Source organism: Zalophus californianus, chromosome 1 (assembly GCF_009762305.2).
Source record: "Zalophus californianus isolate mZalCal1 chromosome 1, mZalCal1.pri.v2, whole genome shotgun sequence".
NCBI lineage: Eukaryota > Metazoa > Chordata > Mammalia > Carnivora > Otariidae > Zalophus > Zalophus californianus.
Genome location: NC_045595.1, coordinates 98,027,123 through 98,048,744, shown reverse-complemented (window position 1 = coordinate 98,048,744; position 21,622 = coordinate 98,027,123). Strand labels below are relative to the sequence as shown.

General features: G+C 37.0%; 2 protein-coding genes across 7 annotated transcripts in view; both read left to right on the top strand.

Annotated features, from left to right (window-relative positions):
* The window catches only part of ATR (ATR serine/threonine kinase), a 94,956-nt gene extending 91,620 nt beyond the window's left edge, over positions 1-3,336 (top strand). For 2 of the 4 annotated variants that reach the window (XM_027584272.2, XM_027584271.2), the window contains exons 46-47: positions 1,753-1,858; positions 2,911-3,336. In XM_027584272.2, coding sequence (XP_027440073.1) covers positions 1,753-1,858; positions 2,911-3,084 — 280 coding nt within the window. In that variant the 3' untranslated portion in view covers positions 3,085-3,336. The remainder of the gene's footprint in view (positions 1-1,752; positions 1,859-2,910) is intronic. The other 2 variants (XM_027584275.2, XM_027584273.2) reach the window with 2 other exon arrangements.
* A 21-nt stretch (positions 3,337-3,357) lies between these two features.
* The window catches only part of XRN1 (5'-3' exoribonuclease 1), a 107,462-nt gene continuing 89,197 nt past the window's right edge, over positions 3,358-21,622 (top strand). For all 3 annotated transcript variants that reach the window (XM_027583131.2, XM_027583130.2, XM_027583129.2), the window contains exons 1-6: positions 3,358-4,812; positions 14,090-14,322; positions 18,487-18,584; positions 20,198-20,307; positions 20,400-20,510; positions 21,509-21,591. In XM_027583131.2, coding sequence (XP_027438932.2) covers positions 4,738-4,812; positions 14,090-14,322; positions 18,487-18,584; positions 20,198-20,307; positions 20,400-20,510; positions 21,509-21,591 — 710 coding nt within the window. In that variant the 5' untranslated portion in view covers positions 3,358-4,737. The remainder of the gene's footprint in view (positions 4,813-14,089; positions 14,323-18,486; positions 18,585-20,197; positions 20,308-20,399; positions 20,511-21,508; positions 21,592-21,622) is intronic.

Below are 21,622 nucleotides of genomic sequence, written 5' to 3'. Positions count from 1 at the left end.
TAATGTTTTATGATTTTTAGTTTTCAAGTCTTGTGGGTTTATTTATTTATTTTTTAAATCACACTTGTTTTTTTTAAGATTTTATTTGTCAAGAGAGACTGAGAGCACAGGCAGGGGGAGTGGCAGGCAAAGGGAGAAGCAGGCTCCTCACTGAGCAAGGATCCCAGTGTGGGACTTGATCCCAAGACCCTGGGATCATGACCTGAGCCGAAGGCAGGCACTTAACTGACTGAGCCACCCAGCCGTTCCCAGGTTTTGTATTTTTCAAAAATGTGCTTTTTAAAATGCTATTCCAAATGGAATTTTTTATTTCATTTTTGCACTATTCATTGTTAGTTTAGAAATACAACTGATATTTGTATATTTATCTCATATTTTGCAAACACTGCTGAACTCATTAGTTCTAATACTTATTTTTGTAGATACCTTAAGATTTTTCTCTCTCCAACATCTGCAGCTAGTTTTGTTTTTTCCTTTCCGATCTCATGCTTTTTTTTTTTCTTGCCAATTGCCCCTAGCTAAATAAATGTCAGATAGACAAGGTGAGAAATCTACATCTTTGTCTCATTCCTGATTTTAGGGGTATAGAAGTCAGTCTTTCACCATTAAATATGATGTTAGCTACAGGATGTAGTTTTTTAAAAGGACTTTTAAAGCTCATTTATCCACCTTCTTTCTTTAAAGCTCTCTACCAGACATTTTGGTAGAACGTACTGGTTAATTAGACATAGGAAAAGGCAAATTCTCTGCAAGAGGAAGTACAGCCTCTTGTGAAACACTAAGAGCCCCTATCCAATCTGGGGAAGTCAGGAAATAATTTCTGAAGGAAGTAGCTGAAACCTTAATGATAAATGGAATTGACCACACAAAGGGGAAGAGAATGTTCTGATGATAGAAATATCAAGGCAAGTGAAGGCCTGGACTGCCTAAAAAATGTAATTCTGTTTTCTAGAGGGTACACTTCAAGTAGATGGTGCTGTGATGATGGCACAGATGAGCAGGGCTAGATTATGAAAAGTCCACATGGGGCTGGTTTACCCGTTTAAATCTTGCTGTGAAAACAATCAGAAGTCATTGGGGGTTGGGGTAAGAAGCAAATTTAAAAAGAAGAAATGAAATTCATCAGATTTTGCACTGTAGAAAAATTACAGTTGCAGTCTGGGGTAGAGGCCAGAAAACTAGTTAGAGGACTGTTTGAGTAACTCAGGAAGAAATGATGGTGCATTGGATGAGGTAGTGACAGTAGAGATGAAGGCAAGTAGACTCTAAAGGGATTTAGGAGGTAGAATTGAGTGTTAAGAGGAAGGAGAGGCAAGGATGATTCCTAGACTTTTGTTTAGGACAAATGAGTGAATAATGTTCTTTACTGATTTGGGGAACACAGGCAAAATAGTTTGGGAAAGGGGTAATGAGTTTTGTTTTGGAAATACTGAATTTGAGGTGCCTGAGTAGGTTTTTCCATAGGTAGTTGTATTTGAAGTGCACAGTATGCATTTAGAAATGGCACACAGAACTCATCTTACTCTACTCTCCAAGGACACCTCAGATCCCCCTCTGTCTTCCCTCTTTTCTTTCAACCCCTCAGTCTAAAACAGTAAGTTCACATGTCTTACTGATGCAGTACTAATGTGTGTTAAAAGAATATTACCATTAGCTTCTCATCCTTCACTTATTTTTCACCTAAATGTTGACTATAGTGGCACTTCTTTTTACAGAGATAACATTGTCTCATCATATTTGTTTGCATTGTAGTGTCTTAAAAACTTTTCTACATGATCCTCTTGTGGAATGGAGTAAACCAGTGAAAGGGCATTCCAAAGCACCACTGAATGAAACTGGGGAGGTTGTCAATGAAAAGGTTAGTAGAAAGTGTAGCGTGATATGAGCTGACATAATATGTCTCTGTCAATGAGAATTGATTCTAAATACTGTCGGTGACTGGCCATTGAACTCCTAAATCTAGTTACTTTTTTAATTTTTTTAGAGAGGGAGGGAGGGGAAGGGGCAGAGGGAGAGGGAGACAGAGAATCTTGAGCAAGCTCCACGCCCACTGAGCCTGATGTGCGGCTCAAATCTCACAACCCTGAGATCATGACCTGAGCCAATGTCAATAGTCGGATGCTTAACCAATGGAGCCACCCAGGTGCCCCTGAAATGTAGTTCTTTAGTATGAAAGTGCCAATAAGTTTTCTTTATTGTCTTTACTAATGTTAACATTATCATTTGTGTAATAAAGTTCAAGACACACTTAATTATAGACAGTTTGCAGTTATGAGATATAGTGGGAAAAACTTGGAACATAGATTGCCTGCAGGTCTCAACTTTAATATATAGCAATTCACTCCTTACTAACATTAGTTGAAGTTTCAAAGTTTGCAGATAATCATTTTTATTAAGTGAGAATAGATTGAGGATTGTTACTCTTATACAACATTCTCACTTTTGCATTTTTATAAGCTTTCTTATTGAGAGAAATGTGTACCTTTCATTCCAAGTAGCTTAGAGCTCCATTTGCACATAGTAACATAATCTAAATATTAGGCATTTAGAGTACTGTTGCTATTATTAGAACATTCAAATGTTTAAGTCCTAACATTTTGGGGTAAATTTTTTAAATTATTATTTTTCTAGAATTGTAATGTGGAAGAGAGTCCCTAGTATTTCACATATTCCAGAAAAATGTCCATGCAGTTGATGCTAAATCAACATTGCCAAGCCTCAAAATCAGTATCTCAAGTTATTTCGTTTCATTTCTTCTCTTTTGCCTGCTTTTGCTCCTAAAAAGGGGGTAATGATTCATAAAATGACATAAACATTTGTCAAACACCAGAAAAGTAGTAATTTCAAATTATCAACATCCAGGTATTATTAGGTTCTTAGCACTTACGATTTTCAATTTCTTCTTATTAGGCCAAGACCCATGTTCTTGACATCGAGCAGCGACTGCAAGGTGTAATAAAGACCCGAAATAGAGTGACAGGGCTGCCACTATCTATTGAAGGACATGTGCATTACCTTATACAAGAAGCTACTGATGAAAACTTACTGTGCCAAATGTACCTTGGTTGGACCCCATATATGTGAAATGAAATTACTTCAAAGAATATGCTAATAATCTAAAATTAATGCATTTGGTATTAACTGTGATTGTATATTCAGTTCCAAAGTACAGCATAAGTTTATGTTCTCGGAGCAACTGGTATTAACTCCCTTATGTTAATAATATTTAAAATAATATATGTTGTTGTTAAGAAATAAACTTTTTTTTTTAAGATTATTTATTTGCGAGAGAGCACAAGTGGGGAGGGGGGCAGAGGAAGAGGGAGAAGCAGACTCCCCACAGAGCAGGGAGCTTAACTTGGGGCTCCATCCTAGGATCGTGACCTGAGCCAAAGGCAGATGCTTCACTGACTGAGCCACCCAGGTGCCCCTAACCTGCTTTCTTAATATATATTGTTCATTATAACTGAAGAAATGGAACATCTTATGTTTTTATGCTCTAAAAGATGTATTTGCAAGAAACAAGCCAGCCTAATTTCATTTTATAACTTTTATTGATTTTCTTTTAAGTACTAGCTAGCAAAAGGATTCATTTGAACAAAAAATTACACTGAATAAATGCTGTAGGCAAAGCATTATGCTAGATTCCTGAACAGAGCTACCTGCCCTGCCCTCTAGGAACTGTCTAGTCTAATAAAACAGATATAAACATAAAGCACACATCAAGTTCACTTAAAACTCTTTTTTGTATGGTTGAAAATGTAACAGGAAAAAAACATAAACCAAGGAGCATGAATATGAAAACTCAATGTAATTTTAAAGATCCTGTCATACTGAGTTTGCCAGAATACAGAATCTAGTGGTCTTAGAAGACACTTAAAATTTCATAAATTTTAAAATTAAAGATATTTTAATGTTCATTTTTTGGAAGTTTTCTTGCTGATGATTTAAAATAATTCACAATATTTACAAAATTATGAGGTTATTACATTCAAATAAATGGAAAAATTATAACAGAATTTTACTTAAAATCTCTTGATAGAATTATGCTTTCCCGCACGGTTTAGAGTGTGATGGGGGAAAACATGAAAACCAAGAGACATGAATGTGAAACGTACACCATTTCCTCGGGAAGCCTAATGTTGGTTTAAGGAGGAAGCTGGGTGGGGGTGGAGGGGAATTAGAACATTTTTTCCAACAAATAATCTGGCAAAAAAAGTTTTTAAAAGAAGTTTGATATAGGGTTATATTCCTCAGGAAAAAACCTCCCCCTCCCCAAACAAAACAAACTAAACCAAATAAGTCACCAGATCTTTCCAAATCTGTGTTGAAAAATACTGAGATTAGTAATTCCAGGACACAGAAGCAGGACAAATACCAGTGTTCCAAAACTCTTCCAGCAGGCTCGTGAGGTTTTCACACCACTCCCACGTCTACTTACAAAGCACAGCTCTGTCAACAAACACTTCCAGAACTAAATGTAACGCACCAACACGCCACTCCGCCCTTAAACATTACCACCGGGGAGCTAGGCCGCGGCGAGTTAGAGCCGGGATTAGAGCCCCGCCCCGGGGATGCGGCCTCTAATCGGCCGCTCTAGGCCCGGCGAGTGCTCTCTATGGTCGGGCGGGCGGTGTGTTGTCATCCGCGGAGCGACGGCCGGAGGCAGCGGCTTAGGCCCCGGCGGGGCGTTTGGTTTCGCTTTGGCCCTGACTGCAATTAGCGTTGACGGTCGAAATGGGAGTCCCCAAGTTTTACCGATGGATCTCGGAGCGGTATCCCTGCCTCAGTGAAGTGGTGAAAGAGCATCAGGTGGGTGAGCGAGGGGGCAGCTGCTTAGCAGGCCGAGAACCCGGGGCCCTGCGGCCCTCCCTCCATCCTGGAACAGGGCTCCCCAGCCTCCTCTTTCTGCTCGTTGTCTGCAAGATGAACGGTGGAGGGAGGGGAGGAGGTTTGAGGATATCCTGATGATCTGAATGGGGGCGAAGACGTAGGTTTCGTTTCTGTGGGCAGAGCCGCGGGAATCGGGGCGGTTCTGACAGCTCTGCCGCGGGGCAGGGCCTTCCGCGATTCTGAAATTAAGTCCTGGGGAGGATCGTTTTAGTGAGTTCTTTCCTTTCCTGCCCAGGGAGCTTATAGAGGCAGCAAAGCCGGAGCGGGTGTTCTGAGTCCCCCCATCCCCCTCTGAAAGCAGCAGACCCACGTACGAACAATAAGTGCCTCCGCAGTTGAGTCACCTTGTTTACTTTCCCTTATCAGGACCTGCATCCCACCCCACCCCCAACGCCTAGACTTTTTGACATAGCTGATGATTCATATTTATGATACCTTATGTTACTCTTTTTCGATTATCTCAAAGGTCGTAAAAGAAACAAAAATACACTTGGACGGGCAGGGGCAGTTATTTGGAGACTTAAGTGTGCGAGTGTGCGTGTGTGACAGAGAGGAAGAGAAAGAAATGGATTGCTAGAACACTAATACTAGTAATCATAGTATCTGGTTTGTAATCCGGTATGTAATAATATCCCAGTGCAAGGTTTTTGTGCGGAGTCCAAAAATGTTTATATATTGGAATTGTGGAAAGAAATAGTAAGCAGTTATCAGGTAAACTAGACTTTGGGTGATACATTAGTGTTTTGTCACATTTAATGATTTTGGTAGATCTCTTGTCCATTTTATATTTTACAGGAAAATCAGTTTTGATATTTGTATAGCTAATGAGTCAGTTTTGATGGGTAACATTTTATTATTAGGGGAAATAATCCAACCAGCACCATCATGCTGTTTATTAAATTATGGTTTAATCTTTTAAAAAGTAGTATAGCATGAAGATAGGGTTAAACTTCCAGAAGGGATACTTTGTTGTTGGATCCCAGTCAGATTTGGTAAATGAAGAAGAGCTTACAAAAAATTCCAAAACAATAGTTTATTTTTCATTTATTTGAAACATGGGTTGAGTCAGATTTAGGAAATAGTTCTTTCCAGAGAATAAGGTAAAAAAAGATTACTAGTACATTTCAGAAATGGAGACAACCGACTTTGGCTTTTCCTGGGTCATTCATTCAACAAAAGTCTGAGTGCCTGCCATGTATCCGTCACTATAATGTGATTGTTCTTCGAATTGACTTGATAACATATAATTTGTTTATTAATATTTTTATTCTGTACTCTTTGGTGCAGAATTTGGTTTGGTGAAACTGTCTTGGCTTCTCACCATCCTGAGAATTTTTTTTGCTGAAGAGCAAAAACAATCTCTTTAAGGCAGTCTTAGGATAGGTTTAAAAGGATAGGTTTAAAACTTGACTTATCAAAATGGTGTCTTTCAAAAACGTTTGATTCTTGTAGTTAACAACGACCATAACAACAAAGAGAGCAAATGTTATAAAGGGGTACCAGCTACTCTTAAGCAGTATTTAAAAGATGATAAGCCTAAGTAAGTCACAAGGATTCAAAAGCTAGTACGAGGAGGAAGAGATTGGGAGGAGGAGTAAGTTGTGGGAAGATGGTGGTGGTAAAGACAACAGCATCATTTTTGGTCTCTTTGAATCCTCACATAAAAACAACTAGGCACGCCTGGGTGGCTCAGTCGGTTAAGTGTCTGCCTTTGGCTCAAGTCATGATCCCAGCGTCCTGGGATCAAGTCCCACATTGGGCTCCTTGCTCAGTGAGGAGCCTGCTTCTCCCTCTGCCTGCCACTCCCCCTGCTTGTGCTCTTTCTCTGACAAATAAATAAATAAACTCTTAAAAAAAAAAAAAAAAACAACTAGGGCGCCTGGGTGGCTCAGTTGGTTAAGCGACTGCCTTTGGCTCAGGTCATGATCCTGGAGTCCCAGGATCGGGTCCCGCATCGGGCTCCCTGCTCAGCGGGGAGTCTGCTTCTCCCTCTGACCCTCTTCCCTCTCATGCTATCTCTCATTCTCTCTCTCAAATAAATAAAATCTTAAAAAAAAAAAACAACTAGATAGCAAAGTTTGAAATCCGTAGAACATTTATGACAAAACCATGTAATATTGTATCCCTACGAACCCCCAAAAACAAGTAGGTAGGGACAAACTACCAATAGCCTCTAGACCCAGTTGGTGTTGGCATCCCTGCAAGAGGAAAAAGGAAGCAATGGGGCAATATCTGATGGACCTGAGAACAGGAGAACTAAAGAATATTTGCTAAAAGACTATGTAGGCCAATTATATAGCAGTATTTGTAACTAAGGGGTTTTAAAGGGCAGGAGTAGTTGGCCTCCTATGAACTCTCATAACTGATTTGCTAAGGCATCATTCTGAGGCAGATATAGTAAAGGATAAAACAAATGTGCTCCCTATACAAGAGCACACACTTTAAAATGGAAATGTTAGCTTGTGTTTCTTTCTGTGCAATTTGTATAAAATGCATAGAAGATTGGCTTGAAAAGTGCAGGCACCAGGGGCGCCTGGGTGGCTCAGTTGTTTAAACAGCTGCCTTCGGCTCAGGTCATGATCCCGGGGTCCTGGGATCGGGCCCCGCATTGGGCTCCTTGCTCCATGGGGAGCCTGCTTCTCCCTCTCCCTCTGCCTGCCTGCTGCGCCCCGTGCTTGTGCTCTCTCTCTGTCAAATAAATATAAAAAATCTTAAAGGAATAACAATGTGAATGCACTTAACACTACTGAACTGTACACTTAAAAGTGGTTAAGATGGCAAATTTTTTATGTATATTTTACCACGATTTAAAAAAATGCAGGCACAAGAGTATGAATTATGAACGGGAACAATATCGCTCCCAAGGGGGCCAAAATTGTTGAGAGGGTGGAGGTTTACATTTTAAAGTGCCACAGTACGTAAACAGATATACAGTATAACTATGGTATTAAAATTACATTGGAGGGTGATGATTAGGGAAAAAACAAGTCTAAAGAGCTACCTGGAAGAGGGACGAGAGTGAAAGAAAGATTAAGAAATACTGCTCTAGAGCAATTCTGCTTGGTTCAAATTTAGCCCCAACACTTACTTTAGTAGCTATGGGTGAGTAACTCAGTCCTTTTGTGATTCAGTTTTGTCAGCTACAAAATGGAGATAATAATATTAGGATTGCTATGATTAAATAAGTGAATGCACATACAGTTGACTCTTGAAAATGTGAGGATTAGGAACACCGACCCCCCCCCCAAGCCCCCACGCAGTCAAAAATCTAAGTATAACTTTGACTCGCCCAAAACTTAACTACTAATAGCCTAGTGTTGACTGGAAACCTCACTGATAACATAAACAGTTAATTAACACATATTTTATATCTTATATATATCTTGTATTCTTACAATAAAGTAAACTAGAGAAAAGAACATGTTAAGAAAATCATAGGAAAATAGGAAATATGTTTATAGTACTGTACTGTATTTATTGAAAAAAAATCCACACATAAGAGGACCCATGCAGTTCAAACCTGTGTTGTTCACGGGTCGACTATAAAGCATTTAAATCTGTCTAGTACCTGGCAAGTGCTTAACGGATCTTACCTGTAATTATTGCTCACCAGCAAGGAGGGGAAGAGGAAGAGAGAGAATCCTAAGCAGGTTCCTTGCCCAGGGTGGAGCAGGGCTCGATCTCACAACCTTGAGATCATGACCTGAGCTGAAATTAAGACTTGGATGCTTAACTGACTGAGCCACCCAGGTGCCCCATATTTTAGCTATTATAGTAGCACTGTACCAGATTGTGATCACAAAGAGAACTACATATGCTCTAAGAGTTTTTAATCTTAGTTGTATGACCTTTTTTTGTAAAGGTTAAGTTTTCATCAGATATATATGTTCCCTCATTACAACTTCATCTCTACTTTTGTGGTACATAATAGATCTTCAGTAAATATTTATTGAGCGAATGAATATTAATCATACTATATAACATAAAGAATACATAGTATGTTTTAAAACATGCATATTAAAGGGGTGCCTGGATGGCTCAGTCAGTTAAGCATCCGACTCTTGATTTTGACTCAGGTCATGATCTCAAGGTTGTGAGATTGAGCTTTATGCTGGGCGTGAAACCTGTTTAGGATTTTCTCTCTCCCTCCGCCCCTCCCCCCCCAAAATAGGCATATTAAAAAATGAACTGAAGCCACAAAATCTTGGAATTGTTTAAGATAAATAGGATTAAAGAACTGGGACAAAAGAATTGCCAATAGCTCTCTTAAACTGTCAAATATACATTGTCTTAATGAAAATGCATTTTGCGGCAGCACTAAGTAGGATACAGAGTATACTAGCAAAAAGAAACTCAACTAATTTGAGAAAATTAGATACTAAAGTTAATACTTAACCACAATTTAAAGCAGTATAAATGCATATTCAAAGTAAGTGTTATAGCTTACATGTGCTATCACATTTAATAAAGGGAGGGCTTCGCTATTATTAAATATTTTTATTTGCTACTTTGTGCCAAGAGTTCTAAACATGACCAAATACTTAAGTGTAATGTGTGTCCTTTCGTGCTAAACTGTGAGTTCCTCAAATCAGAGACCTTGATTTGAGGAACTCACAGTTTAGTAGGAAAGGACAAATGTCACACTTAAGCATTCAACAAAAATGTACAGAGCATGTAATATATGTGCCTGGCATTCTTGTATGCATTGGGAACACAAAAACAAATAAGATATGACATAGAGAAAGGAACATCATTTCCCCTTGGGTAAGTACAAGAAAACTTCCAAAGATACCTGAGCTGGATCTTGAAAGCTGAGTCAAAATCTGCAAGATCAGTGGAAGAAAGAGCATAAAGGAAAGAAAAGTATTTCAGGAAGTAGTAGCAGCGTCTGTTAAGTCACAGAGGTTTGGAGAAGCCCAGTGCATTTACGGCTCTCTAAATAATGTACTGTATGTAGTTAGCTTGTAGACTATATGTGCAAACAGGAAAGAATATGGAATTGGTGGGAGAGATAACAGCCAAATCATACAGAATCTTTTATGGTATTAAAAGTTTATAGTATCGTATGGGTTTAGGTATGGAAGCAACATGATCAGATTATATATTAGAAAAATGGCTAACTACACTGTGGTGGGAGAGAAAAAAAGCAAGTAGTCTAGTTGGAAAACTCAGGGCTTGAACTAAGGCAGGAAATCTGGGGATGGAGAAAATGGTGAGATTGCCTAACACAATGGGAATGGTTAGGAGGGTAGGATTCTAGAGACATTTTGGAAGTTAAATTTTAAAAAACAAAACAAAACCTAAGTGACTAATTAGATACGGGGGTTGAGGAGAGGTGAAAGTGTAAAATAACGTCAAAACATCTGTTTTACAGAATTAATAATTCAGTATTGTCTTTGGGTTTTTTTCCCCATTTTTATTTAAATTTCAGTTAGTTAACAAACAGTGTAATAATAGTTTCAGGTGTAGAATTCAGTGATTTGTTACTTACATACAACACCTGATGTTCATCATAACACGTACCCTCCTAATCCCCTTCCCCTCTTTAACCCATGCTCCACCCACCTCCCCTCCAGCAGTCTTCAATTCTCTATAGTTAAGAGTCTGTTTCTCAGTTTGCCTCTCTCTCTCTCTTTTTTTTTTTCCATTATTATGTGTTTGTGAAGGAGCAAGATTCTATTGCATGTTCTCATTTTCTTCACTGAATTAGTCAGTGGTTACTCAGTCATTCTGTATTTTTCTTACTAATCTGAAACCTAAGAGAATTTTTTAAATTTCTTTTCTAAAAAGATAATTATAGGTTTTTTTTCAGATTATGAAGGTATGTGCTCATTATGTAAAAATTAATATAATACAAAGAGATGTAAAAGCTGTTATATCTTCCAAAGGAAAATAAACAACTGAAATTCCATCATCAAAGGTTAACTACCAGTACCATCTTGTTTCTGTGTACTCTTAACCTTTAAATACAGATACACATGTAGATAAGTATTTTCTATAAATGGGATAATAATATGCCTGCTATTTTATAGCCTACTTTTGTCATTTGACCATCTATATTACACACATTATCTAATGTCAAATATGAATGCATATCATAATTTGTAATTACTGTGTAGTATTCCATTGTGTGGATGTACCATCAGTTTTCTGTTATTAGGCATTTTGATTTTATTTTTTATTTCTAAATAGTACTCCCATTAATATTCTTGTGCTTCCATCTTTGTGCACATTTCTGATTATTTCTCAGAATAAATTTCCCATAGTAGAAATCCTGGGGGTGCCTGGGTGGCTCAGTCAGTTAAGCGTCTGCCTTTGGCTCTGGTCACCATCTCAGGTCCTGGGATTGAGCCCCACGTTGGGCTTCCTGCTCAGTGGGCAGTCTTCCTCTCCCTTTCCCTTTGCCTGCTCTTCCCCCTGTTGGTTCTCTCTCTCTCTCTCTCAAATAAATAAAATCTTAAAAAAAAAGAAAAGAAAGAAAGAAATCCTGGGTCAGAGATATATATGCTTCAGATTTTGATATATACTTTCATATTATTACACCAGTTTATATTCCCATCCAGAATACTGGGTATAAATGCCATCTCTCTCTTTTCTATATCTGGGATTTTCCTCTTCTGTAAAATGGAGAATCTAAATATTTTTCTTTTAAAGTTACCATAATTTAGTGAGACAATGAATATGTTTGGCCCAATGTTTGGCACTTAATGAGTGCTTAATAAATGCCAGCTATTACTTTTAATAACATATGAAATATCTGTTTCCCCAAAACCTTGCCAATAACTGGGTAATATCATTTTTTCTAATCTTTGCTAACATGATGGGAAAAAATGATACATTTTAATTTGAAATTTGGGGATGTTGAACATCTTTTCATATATTTATCAGATTTTGTGTCTCTTGACTTGCTTTGCATTTTTCATGCTTTTAAAATTTGCTCTTTTATTAGAGGATTTTTTTGTTTATTGGGAATGTTGATTTTGTCCTAATTTGCAAGCATTTCCCTGCATTTTGTCATTTTCGGTTTAAACTTGTTTTTGACCTTTTCTTTTAACCCTATAGATGTAAAAAATATAGATTGCCAACTCCATCGTTTGTTTGGTTTATGATTTTTGGCTTTCCCCACCCTAAAATTACCAAAATATTTGTATATAATTTTTTTACTTATATTTCTCACATTAAAAATGTTTACTCTTTTTGGAATTTATTGTTTTATAAGATGAGATACAGTTGTGTTTTATTTCTAGATAGCTAGGTGCCCCATCCCTTTCACTGGTTTGAAATGCCTCTTATATACTAAATTTCTGTATACACTTAAACTGCTTTTTTAAGATTTTAATAATTTATTTGACAGAGAGAGAGTCGGGGGGAGAGGGTGCGCACAGACAGGGGCAGAGGGAGAAGGAGAAATAGGCTTCCCGCTGCGCAGAGAGCCCAACGATGCGGGGCTCGATCCCAGGACCCTGGGATCATGACTTGAACCCAAGGCAGACACTTAACCGACGGCACCACACAGGCGCCCGACACTTGAACTATTTCTAAACTATTCTGTTCAATCAGACCTTTATAATTTTTAATATCATATAAAGCAGATTTCCTTCATTTACTTTTTTAATATTCTTTCTTGCATGTTTATTCTCCTAGAGAAACTTTGGAATCATTTTGTAAAGTTCTCACCTGGAGATTTTGATTGAGGTTTTCAGATTTTTTGAAGCAAATAGTAAATCTTGAATATACTTTTAAAACCTCATGATCACAATTACGTCATTTGAGCCTATTACTCAGTAAAGACATTTACATTTTTTTAATGTGGTGCCTGGTACAATCCTGTATAAATGGGGTTTTGTCAGTATGTTTTTATGCTGTTCATTGATTCAAAGGCCAAAACTTTTTCACTCCCCAAACTCAGAGGCATGCTATTTTCTCAAGAGAAAAATGTATAGTTTCTGTACATATGGTAAAACTTGAAGTGTTTCAGAGATGGCTCTCGTAAGGTTCATACAAGAAAAGTTCATTATGTTTTTGTCTGAAAATTCAAAATACTTTAGTATGTAAGACACACTACTCAAATTCTTTAATCACAATTAGATATTATAACTATTAAGTTGTACCCACTTCATTTCCTTGTTAGTGTATATTTGTTTCAGTAGTGTTCCCCCTACTTGCTCACAAACATTTAAATAAAGGAAAGATCAATGAGAGCCAGAGCCATGAAAGTCTTTTTATAAAAGTAGACACCTGTTAGCCAAAGTTTAAGAAATTTTTAATCCACATGTCAAAAACAAGAAATCTGTTTTCAAAATTTCCTAAATTTCTTGGCATAATCTAAGCTTTCTAAATTAAGATGAACAAATCAGTGACTCTTAGTGAAACCAAATATACACGAAGGCTTTAAATCACTTGTAAAATCTTTTAATGACCATGTACAAAGAGCCTTTTAAATAGGCATTATGTTACCCATTTATAGGGGAAATTGAGGCATTAAGAAGTTGATGTCGGGGTGCCTGGGTGGCTCAGTCGTTAAGCATCTGCCTTCGGCTCAGGTCATGATCCCAGGGTCCTGGGATCGAGCCCCGCATCAGGCTACCTGCTCCACGGGAAGCTTCCTTCTCCCCCCACTCCCCCTGCTTGTGTTCCCTCTCTCACTGTGTCTCTCTCTGTCAAATAAATAAATAAAATCTTTAAAAAAAAAAAGTTGATGTCAAGGGGTGCCTGGGTGGCTCAGTCGCTAAGCATCTGCCTTCAGCTCAGGTCGTGATCCCAGGGTCCTGGGATCAAGTCCCACATCGGGCTCACTGCTCCACGGGAAGCCTGTTCTCCCTCTCCCACTCCCCCTGCTTATGTTCCCTCTCTGGCTGTGTCTCTCTCTGTCAAATAAAATCTTTTTTATTTTTTTAAGATTTTATTTATTTATTTATTTTGACATTTCCCATTTGGTATTTTAATAAGTAGATAATTTCCTGACAGTAAATTTGATCAAGCCATTGGTGCATTATATAGCCATATATGTCTCCATCTTACAATTTCTCCTGTTCATTTTTTCTTTACTTTCTTTATTCAGCTGTGATTATTTTCTCAGTTTTTATATAATAAGAATGTCCCCATATCCTGCTTTTTATCAGCTGTTCTCCCAGCTGCTTAAATATCCATGGTAGATTATAGTAACAATTTTGATCATTTTTTCTTTATTTCTTAGATTCCTGAATTTGATAACTTGTACCTGGATATGAATGGAATCATACATCAATGTTCCCATCCTAATGATGATGATGTTCACTTCAGAATTTCAGATGATAAAATCTTTACTGATATTTTTCACTACTTGGAGGTGTTGTTTCGCATTATTAAACCTAGGAAAGTGTTCTTTATGGCTGTTGATGGTGTGGCTCCTCGAGCAAAAATGAACCAGCAGCGGGGGAGGCGTTTTAGGTAAAACATTTGTGGTTTATTTTAAAATACTACTTAGACTAATAAAATGTATTATTTTAAAGATAACTGACTTAGTACACTGAATCTTCTGTTCATGTTTTTCTGCTTAAATTCCCCCAGAAACGGAAATAACTGATTATGTCACATTTTATCAATCAAGTAAACAAATTAATAATTCAAGTGAGGTGTCCTTCTCAAAGCATATGTTGAGCTGTGTAGTTACTGTTGTTCTCTGTCATAAATTTTTCAAACTTCTCCTTGGTAATTTAGAAAGAGCGGTACAGTTGACCCTTGAACAATGCAGTGGTAAGTGGTGCCAGTCCCCACACAGTCAAAAATTCACATATAACTCAACTCCCCAAAATCTTAATAGTCTACTGTTGACTGGAAGCCTTAGCAATAACATAAACAATAAACACGTACTTTTTATGTTGTATGTATTATATACCATATTATGGTAAGCTTAGAGAAAAAATGTTATTAGAAAATAGATTTACAGTACTATACTGTATTTATTAAAAAAAATCCATGTACAAGTGGACCCATTCAGTTCAAACTTGTGTTGTTCAAGGGTCAGCTGTAGTAGAGAAAGCTCCTCTCATAGTCTGTCCTGACCTAGAGAATTACGGGGTGCAATGAGAGATTGTTCTAATGGAAACTGATAGTTTAATTCAACAAACATTTGTTGAATGCCCAGACCCTGGGCTAGATAGATGCTCACTCTGACTGATTATGGGTCCAAATTGGACAGAAAAGCAAGTGAGACTAGAAGGTGATTGATGGAGTATGAGAAGACAGCTGAGTTAGGACACTTGAGATACTATCATCCACAGTGTGTGAGTTCGATAGGAAAAGTAACAGGATGAGAAGAGGCACGTAGAGTTTTAAAGTCAAAATCCTGAGCATGTGAAATAGTTTTTAAAAAAATGAGGTCATGCTGTGACCTTATTTATGAGTAGGATAAGTAAAGTTAAGAGGGTTGTTAGAATTGATGGGAAGACTCTGAGTCCAGTGTGTTTGATGTGTTGTTAGTATAATGAATCCTTTCATCACAACGGCAGGTAAAGGAGTGGAAAGGGCACCTGTGAATCAAACAGTGGAAATCATCAAGGAAGGTGGGAGGGTACCTTAGAGAAGGCTAGCAATGAGAATGTGAAAAGGATGGTAAAAAGTAGTGATTTAAATACCAAAAGAGAAAAGATAAGATATTCCAACAACTGTGACATCTTTAAAGACAAGGACCATCTCTTCTAAAATTTAGATCCTCAAGTACCACCCAAACTTAATTAATTTGAATCTCAGAAATTGGGCCCTGGAAACTGTTTTTTACCAGATTCCCCTGATATATGTTAAACTACTTTGGGGGGACTGCTGGGCTAGAAAATCTAGTGTTAAGAAAGGATTATATAAGCCCACTATATCAGTCACTGTTCAGTTGCAGAAATAGAAGCCTGCCTATTTTAAGCAGAAGGGGATATATTACAAAGAATTAGGTGCTTATAAAAATCATTGTAAGAGGGGCGCCTGGGTAGTTCAGTCATTAAGTGTCTGCCTTCAGCTCAGGTCACAATTCCAGGATCCTGGGATCGAGCCCCACATCGGGCTCCCTGCTCCACGGGAAGCCAGCTTCTCCCTCTCCCTCTCCCACTCCCCCTGCTTGTGTTTCCTCTCTCGCTGTGTCTGTCAAATAAATAAATAAAATCTTTTAAAAAAGAATCATTGTAAGAGCCAGAAGGATGGGAATTTAGGTGAGCCTTCAAGAATGACTTCAGAACAGCACCACAGAACTGACCCACCAGTGGCACGATTAATACAACATTCAAGAAGGTGAGGATTTCAGAGGCCCACACCAGAACAGGTTGTTCCAGGAATTTATTCCTTTAGTTATGATCCAGGAATTAAGAAGATACTACCTGAACTATTGGTTCCAAAAATACATCGCTTTAGTTATAATTCAGCAATCAAGAAGCCACCACTGTATCTGTTAGCTCCAGAGCCCCAGTGTACCTGGTAGATCTGCCCTACACTTTGCTTCTTAGCACCTACAAAACTACTGAATATTGAGAGCTCTTCTACTATTGATGAAACACACACACACCCCACAAACCCTCTGCCTTAACAGTCATACAGATTTCACCACACTTCCACTTTCCAAACCTTTTGTGGAGGCATCTAACTGACAGAATCTAAGTTATATCCACTCACCTAGCTGCAAGGAAGCCCGAGATTTTAATTTTTTAGGTTTCTAACCTCTCCAGTATCAGAAGACAACCTAAGAGAATGAAATGGATATTGAGTGCTCCATGTTTCCCTGAAATCCCCTACTCAGCTTTTTCTCATTCTCCACAGATACTATTTTCTCCATTCATAATCTTTAATTATAACCTCCTGTATCTCTTACTTTAAATCTGCTGCCATCTGGCTTTCATCCCTACCACTAAAACCTCCTTACAAGATTACAAATAGACTCCTTATGACTAAATCTAAAGAATAATTCTCTCTATATGTTAACTTCATTTACCTCTAGTATTTAACAATGTGATGATTTTTTCTTTCTTGAACTTCCTTTCCTTGATCTTTATGTAACCACACTCTCTGACTGTACCTTCTTGATCTCCTTGTTATCTTCTCTTCCTTTGCCTTTTTCTTATATATTGATTTTTCTTAAGGTTCTATTATTGGTCCTGAGTGATCTTATTCAGTGCTTTTAATTACCGTGTCTATACTGATGACTCACAAATTTATCTTCCTGGTGGATATCTCTCTCCAGAACCCCTATATAGCCAAATGTCTCCTAAATATCTCCTTTTGGATACCACAGATACATTTCCAGGTTTAACATGTTCAGAACTGAAGTCCACTTCAAAGCTGCCTGCCTTCTGTTTCCTATTTCGGTGAATGATAACAATAGCAAATAACTGCTCAACCCAAGAGTCCAAGAGTAATTTGGACTATTTCTTCCTCATTCTCCACACCCAATCTTTATCCAGTCTCTTAAATTTGTCATACATATTTACTTTCCATCTTTACTGCTACTGGTCAGCCTAGGCTACCATAATCTTCCACCTAGATTAATAGTCTTTCCTTGTCCCTGCCCCAAACATTCTCTGTGTTGCAGCTACATTAAACATTGGCTGTTAAGTTCTCTGTCTCCCCACTAGAGTGTAAGGTCTGTGAAAATGGGAATCATTGCTATTATAGTCCCAAAACTTGTCACATGGTAACATTGAATTTGTTCAATCAAAGGAAGGAAGGAGAGAAGAGAAGAAAGAATGGCTTCTATTGGAGAAATTACAAATAAGTTGATATCTTCAGATTTTGTTATATTGAGGAGGTTGGTAAGAGGTTATGTACGAAAAAGAGTTTGGTAAAAGGTTACATATGAAAAAGTTTATCATAGAAATAAAATTCCACAGGGCACAGTAGATAGAGCTAGTAGCAAGGCTGTAGAAAATGCACATAAAGCAGAACTTCCTAACTTACATGCCAGTGGCATACAGCGTGCCAGAAATGGATTCCAGGAGAAGCAGAACAGGAATTGGGATGCCTATATTCAGACCTAGGTCCGTCTGACTCTAAAACTCATGTTCTTTCTAGTAAATCCTATTGCCTCCAACGAGATGATTTTGGCAAATGATGTCATTAATGTTATTAGGCTTATATTTTAAATTTTTTATAAGGAAACCCAAAGGTATCTGTTAAAATTGTACAGTTATTTTTATATAATATTCTTAGATCATTTTAGATCATTTTAATAATGTACTTGTTTGATGTTACTATTAAATATAGAATATAGTATATTTAATGAATGTTTAATGTTCAACTTTTGAGCTTGTTTGTAGAATCGATTTGCTATATACTTATGATAAGAAAAGAATTGCTTTATAACTATTTGTAACATTCTGTGTCGGTTTTATACTGTTATAATGTCTACTTCTATAGTCCTTTCTCTGAAAAACTCAATTTTTTAAATAAGTAAAAATGAACAATTCTGAGGCTCATCTTTATCAATTATAATCATTTCAAAACTTGTATTATGTTTTGAACGTAAAATTGATTAATTAGTATTTTAGTTACAGAAGCATCTAAGTAACAGTTTACTTTATGTAAAGATCTGTACTTTTTCCCAGAAACCTTAAGATATTTTTTTACTTAACATTTAAGGTCAGCAAAGGAGGCAGAAGACAAAATAAAAAAGGCATTAGAAAAAGGAGAAACTCTTCCTACAGAGGCCAGATTTGATTCCAACTGTATTACACCAGGTAAATTCACTGAAAGAAAAATTCTGAGAGATTGATTTTTTTCTTAATAATTTTATTTATTTGAGAGAGAGGGAGCATGAGCAGGGGGTGGGGGGGTGGCGCAGAAGGAGAGGGAGAAGCAGGCTCCCTGCTCAGGATGGAGCCCGACATGGGTCTCAATCCCAGGACCTCAGGGATCATGACCTGAGCATAAGGCAGACAGCTAACCTACTGAGCCACCCAGGCACCCCAAATTATGAGAGATTTAAATGTAAATGTAAATTTTTTTTTTCAAATGCATTTTTTTTTTCTAGCCTTTACTTATTTTGTCCTTAAAATTCCAAATGCTGTTTTCCCAGTTGTGTTCCCTCAGGAGATGTTTTGGTCACCTTGATTATAAGTGCTCCTAGGAAAACCCACTCCAGGGATTTACAGATGTCGATAAGAGCAGTTGTGTACAGAACTCTCCCAGATGCACAGAACTTCAAACCTGGAAGGATCTTACAAGATCCATCCTACTCCCACCATTTATTTGTATGAAAACTGACCCAGTGAGGTTGTGGCTCACCCACGTTCATACAGCTAGCTGTTGTAATCAGGATAAGAAACCCATTCTCCTAGTTTAGAACACTTACTATTGTACTTCTTAAAGGCAGTTAAAAATTCTATGACTTTAATGACTTTATCAGTATTATAAGTTTAATTTAACTTTGTATGCAACAACATACTCTGTACTTATTAGAGCTTTGTCTAACAATTACAATCCTTTACTTTGAAAAAAAAATTTTAAATCTTATTTATTCATGAATTCTTTACTGTGGTAATTTGTGTTTCATTTAAGTGCCTTTATCATACATTGCTTGATTTAATAATCAATTTTATCCTAATTGTGGTTTAAGACTGCATTGCCATTGACTCTTGACCATCTGGACTTTTCCTGAAACATAATCACTGTAGACTCAGTTTCTAGGATAATAATAATAATTTTCCAGATAAATAGTAATAATAATAGTTGTTGTTATTAGCAATCTAATTAAAGCTGCATGCCTTAAAAAAAAGGTTCAGAATCCAACAGAGGAAATAGAAGATTTAGTTTCTTTTTTTTTTTTTTTAAAGATTTTATTTATTTATTTGACACAGAGAGAGCGAGAGAGGGAACACAAGCAGGGAGAGCTGGAGAGGGAGAAGCAGGCTTCCTACGGAGCAGGGAGCGCAATGTGGGGCTCCATCCCAGGACCCTAGAATCATGACCTGAGCCAAAGGCAGACGCTTAACAACTGAGCCACCCAGGTGCCCCAAAGGTTGAGTTTCATTCGAGAGTTGAAACTGCTCTGGTGTGAAAATATGTGAAGCATAGTTTGAGGCAGTAGTAACATTTCTTGACTTACCTATGGAACATTAGCTTGATTTTAGGGTGAGCAGTGAAATGAGAAACAGTTGTAATACTTGCTAGAGAAAGGTACAAAATTATTTGCTTTTCAAGATAAGCATGAGGGGTTTGACTTCTTTAGAGATCTTACACCTAACTATTTCCTGGACGCACAGATCCAATTTCGTGTTGTCCCTGGGAACATAAAAAGAGTGCTTTTTATGTCTCTCTCAGATTACAAACTTTTGAAACTTTTTATTTATAGGGACTGAATTCATGGCCCGGTTACATGAACATCTGAAGTATTTTGTAAATATGAAAATTTCTACAGATAAGTCGTGGCAAGGAGTTACCATCTACTTCTCAGGCCATGAGGTTATTATCTTTTTTTATTCAAAGAGATTTTTTAAAATTTAATATTCTAAAGCATAGCATTATTACCACATTTTTTTAAAACATATATTTAGACTCCCGGAGAAGGAGAGCATAAAATCATGGAATTTATCAGATCGGAGAAAGCAAAGCCAGATCATGATCCAAACACCAGACATTGTCTTTATGGTTTAGATGCTGACTTGGTAGGTATAATGTTTATTATTATTATAACCTTATGCCATTATAGTTAAATATCTAAGAGACTTATATAAGAAGCTTTCTGGCTGTGGAAACAAATATTGGAGACATAATAAGGGTTGCTACTTCTGCCATTAGCGAGGTTCTTAAACAATTGGAAAATGAACTCTTTTGATACAGTTTATGATCAACAGGTCTCTGTAGTCTTCATACTTGACTGATCCTAGTGCTATGAATACTCTGCTGAGATCAGGGTGTAGAGGGCGTTTTTTACCCTCATGCTTGATATATCACTTTTAATAATACCTGATCTGATAACTCCATGACCCAAATAACTTTACTATGCTTTTTTTTGTTTTAACTTTTTATTATGGAAATTTTCAAACGTAAAGTAGAGAAGACAATATAATAAACCTTCCTATGTCCTTTATCCACCTGAAATAATTTTCAACTTTAAATAATCCACCTTAATTATTCAATAATTTTCATTTTCTTATTCCTAACCATCTGTCTCCATTCTCCTACTCCTCTGACTCTTGAATTATATCCCAGACATTGTATCAGTTAATCTATAAATATTTAAATGTGTCTTTAAAGGAGAAGCGTTGTTTTAAAAGATAACCATAATGCCATTATCCTACATAAAATAAAAATTATCACTGTATAATATACAAATAACCATTTAGTATTCTCATTTCTCTGATTGCTTCATAAATGTTTCATCTTGTTTTGTTTGAATCAGGATTGAAATAAACAGTGATTGTTATAAAGGTCATGTGAGTCTAAGGTAAACATTTTTTCTTAGAAAAACACACTTCACCCCATTCATAACCAATAAGTGGATCAGGTTTTGATATTTGTATATTTAATGTGCTAATAAATTGTTTTTATTAAATAAGCATGTGTTTTTCTATATAGAAATGTTTTTTATTTAGTTGTTTCTATGAACCTGATACTATAAAAAATTAGAGAATAGAGACATTTTTTAATCTTTTTTCAACAGATTATGCTTGGATTAACAAGTCACGAGGCACATTTCTCTCTTTTAAGAGAAGAGGTTCGGTTTGGTGGCAAAAAGACACAAAGGTAAATCATATTGCATATATGTTAGAAGAAA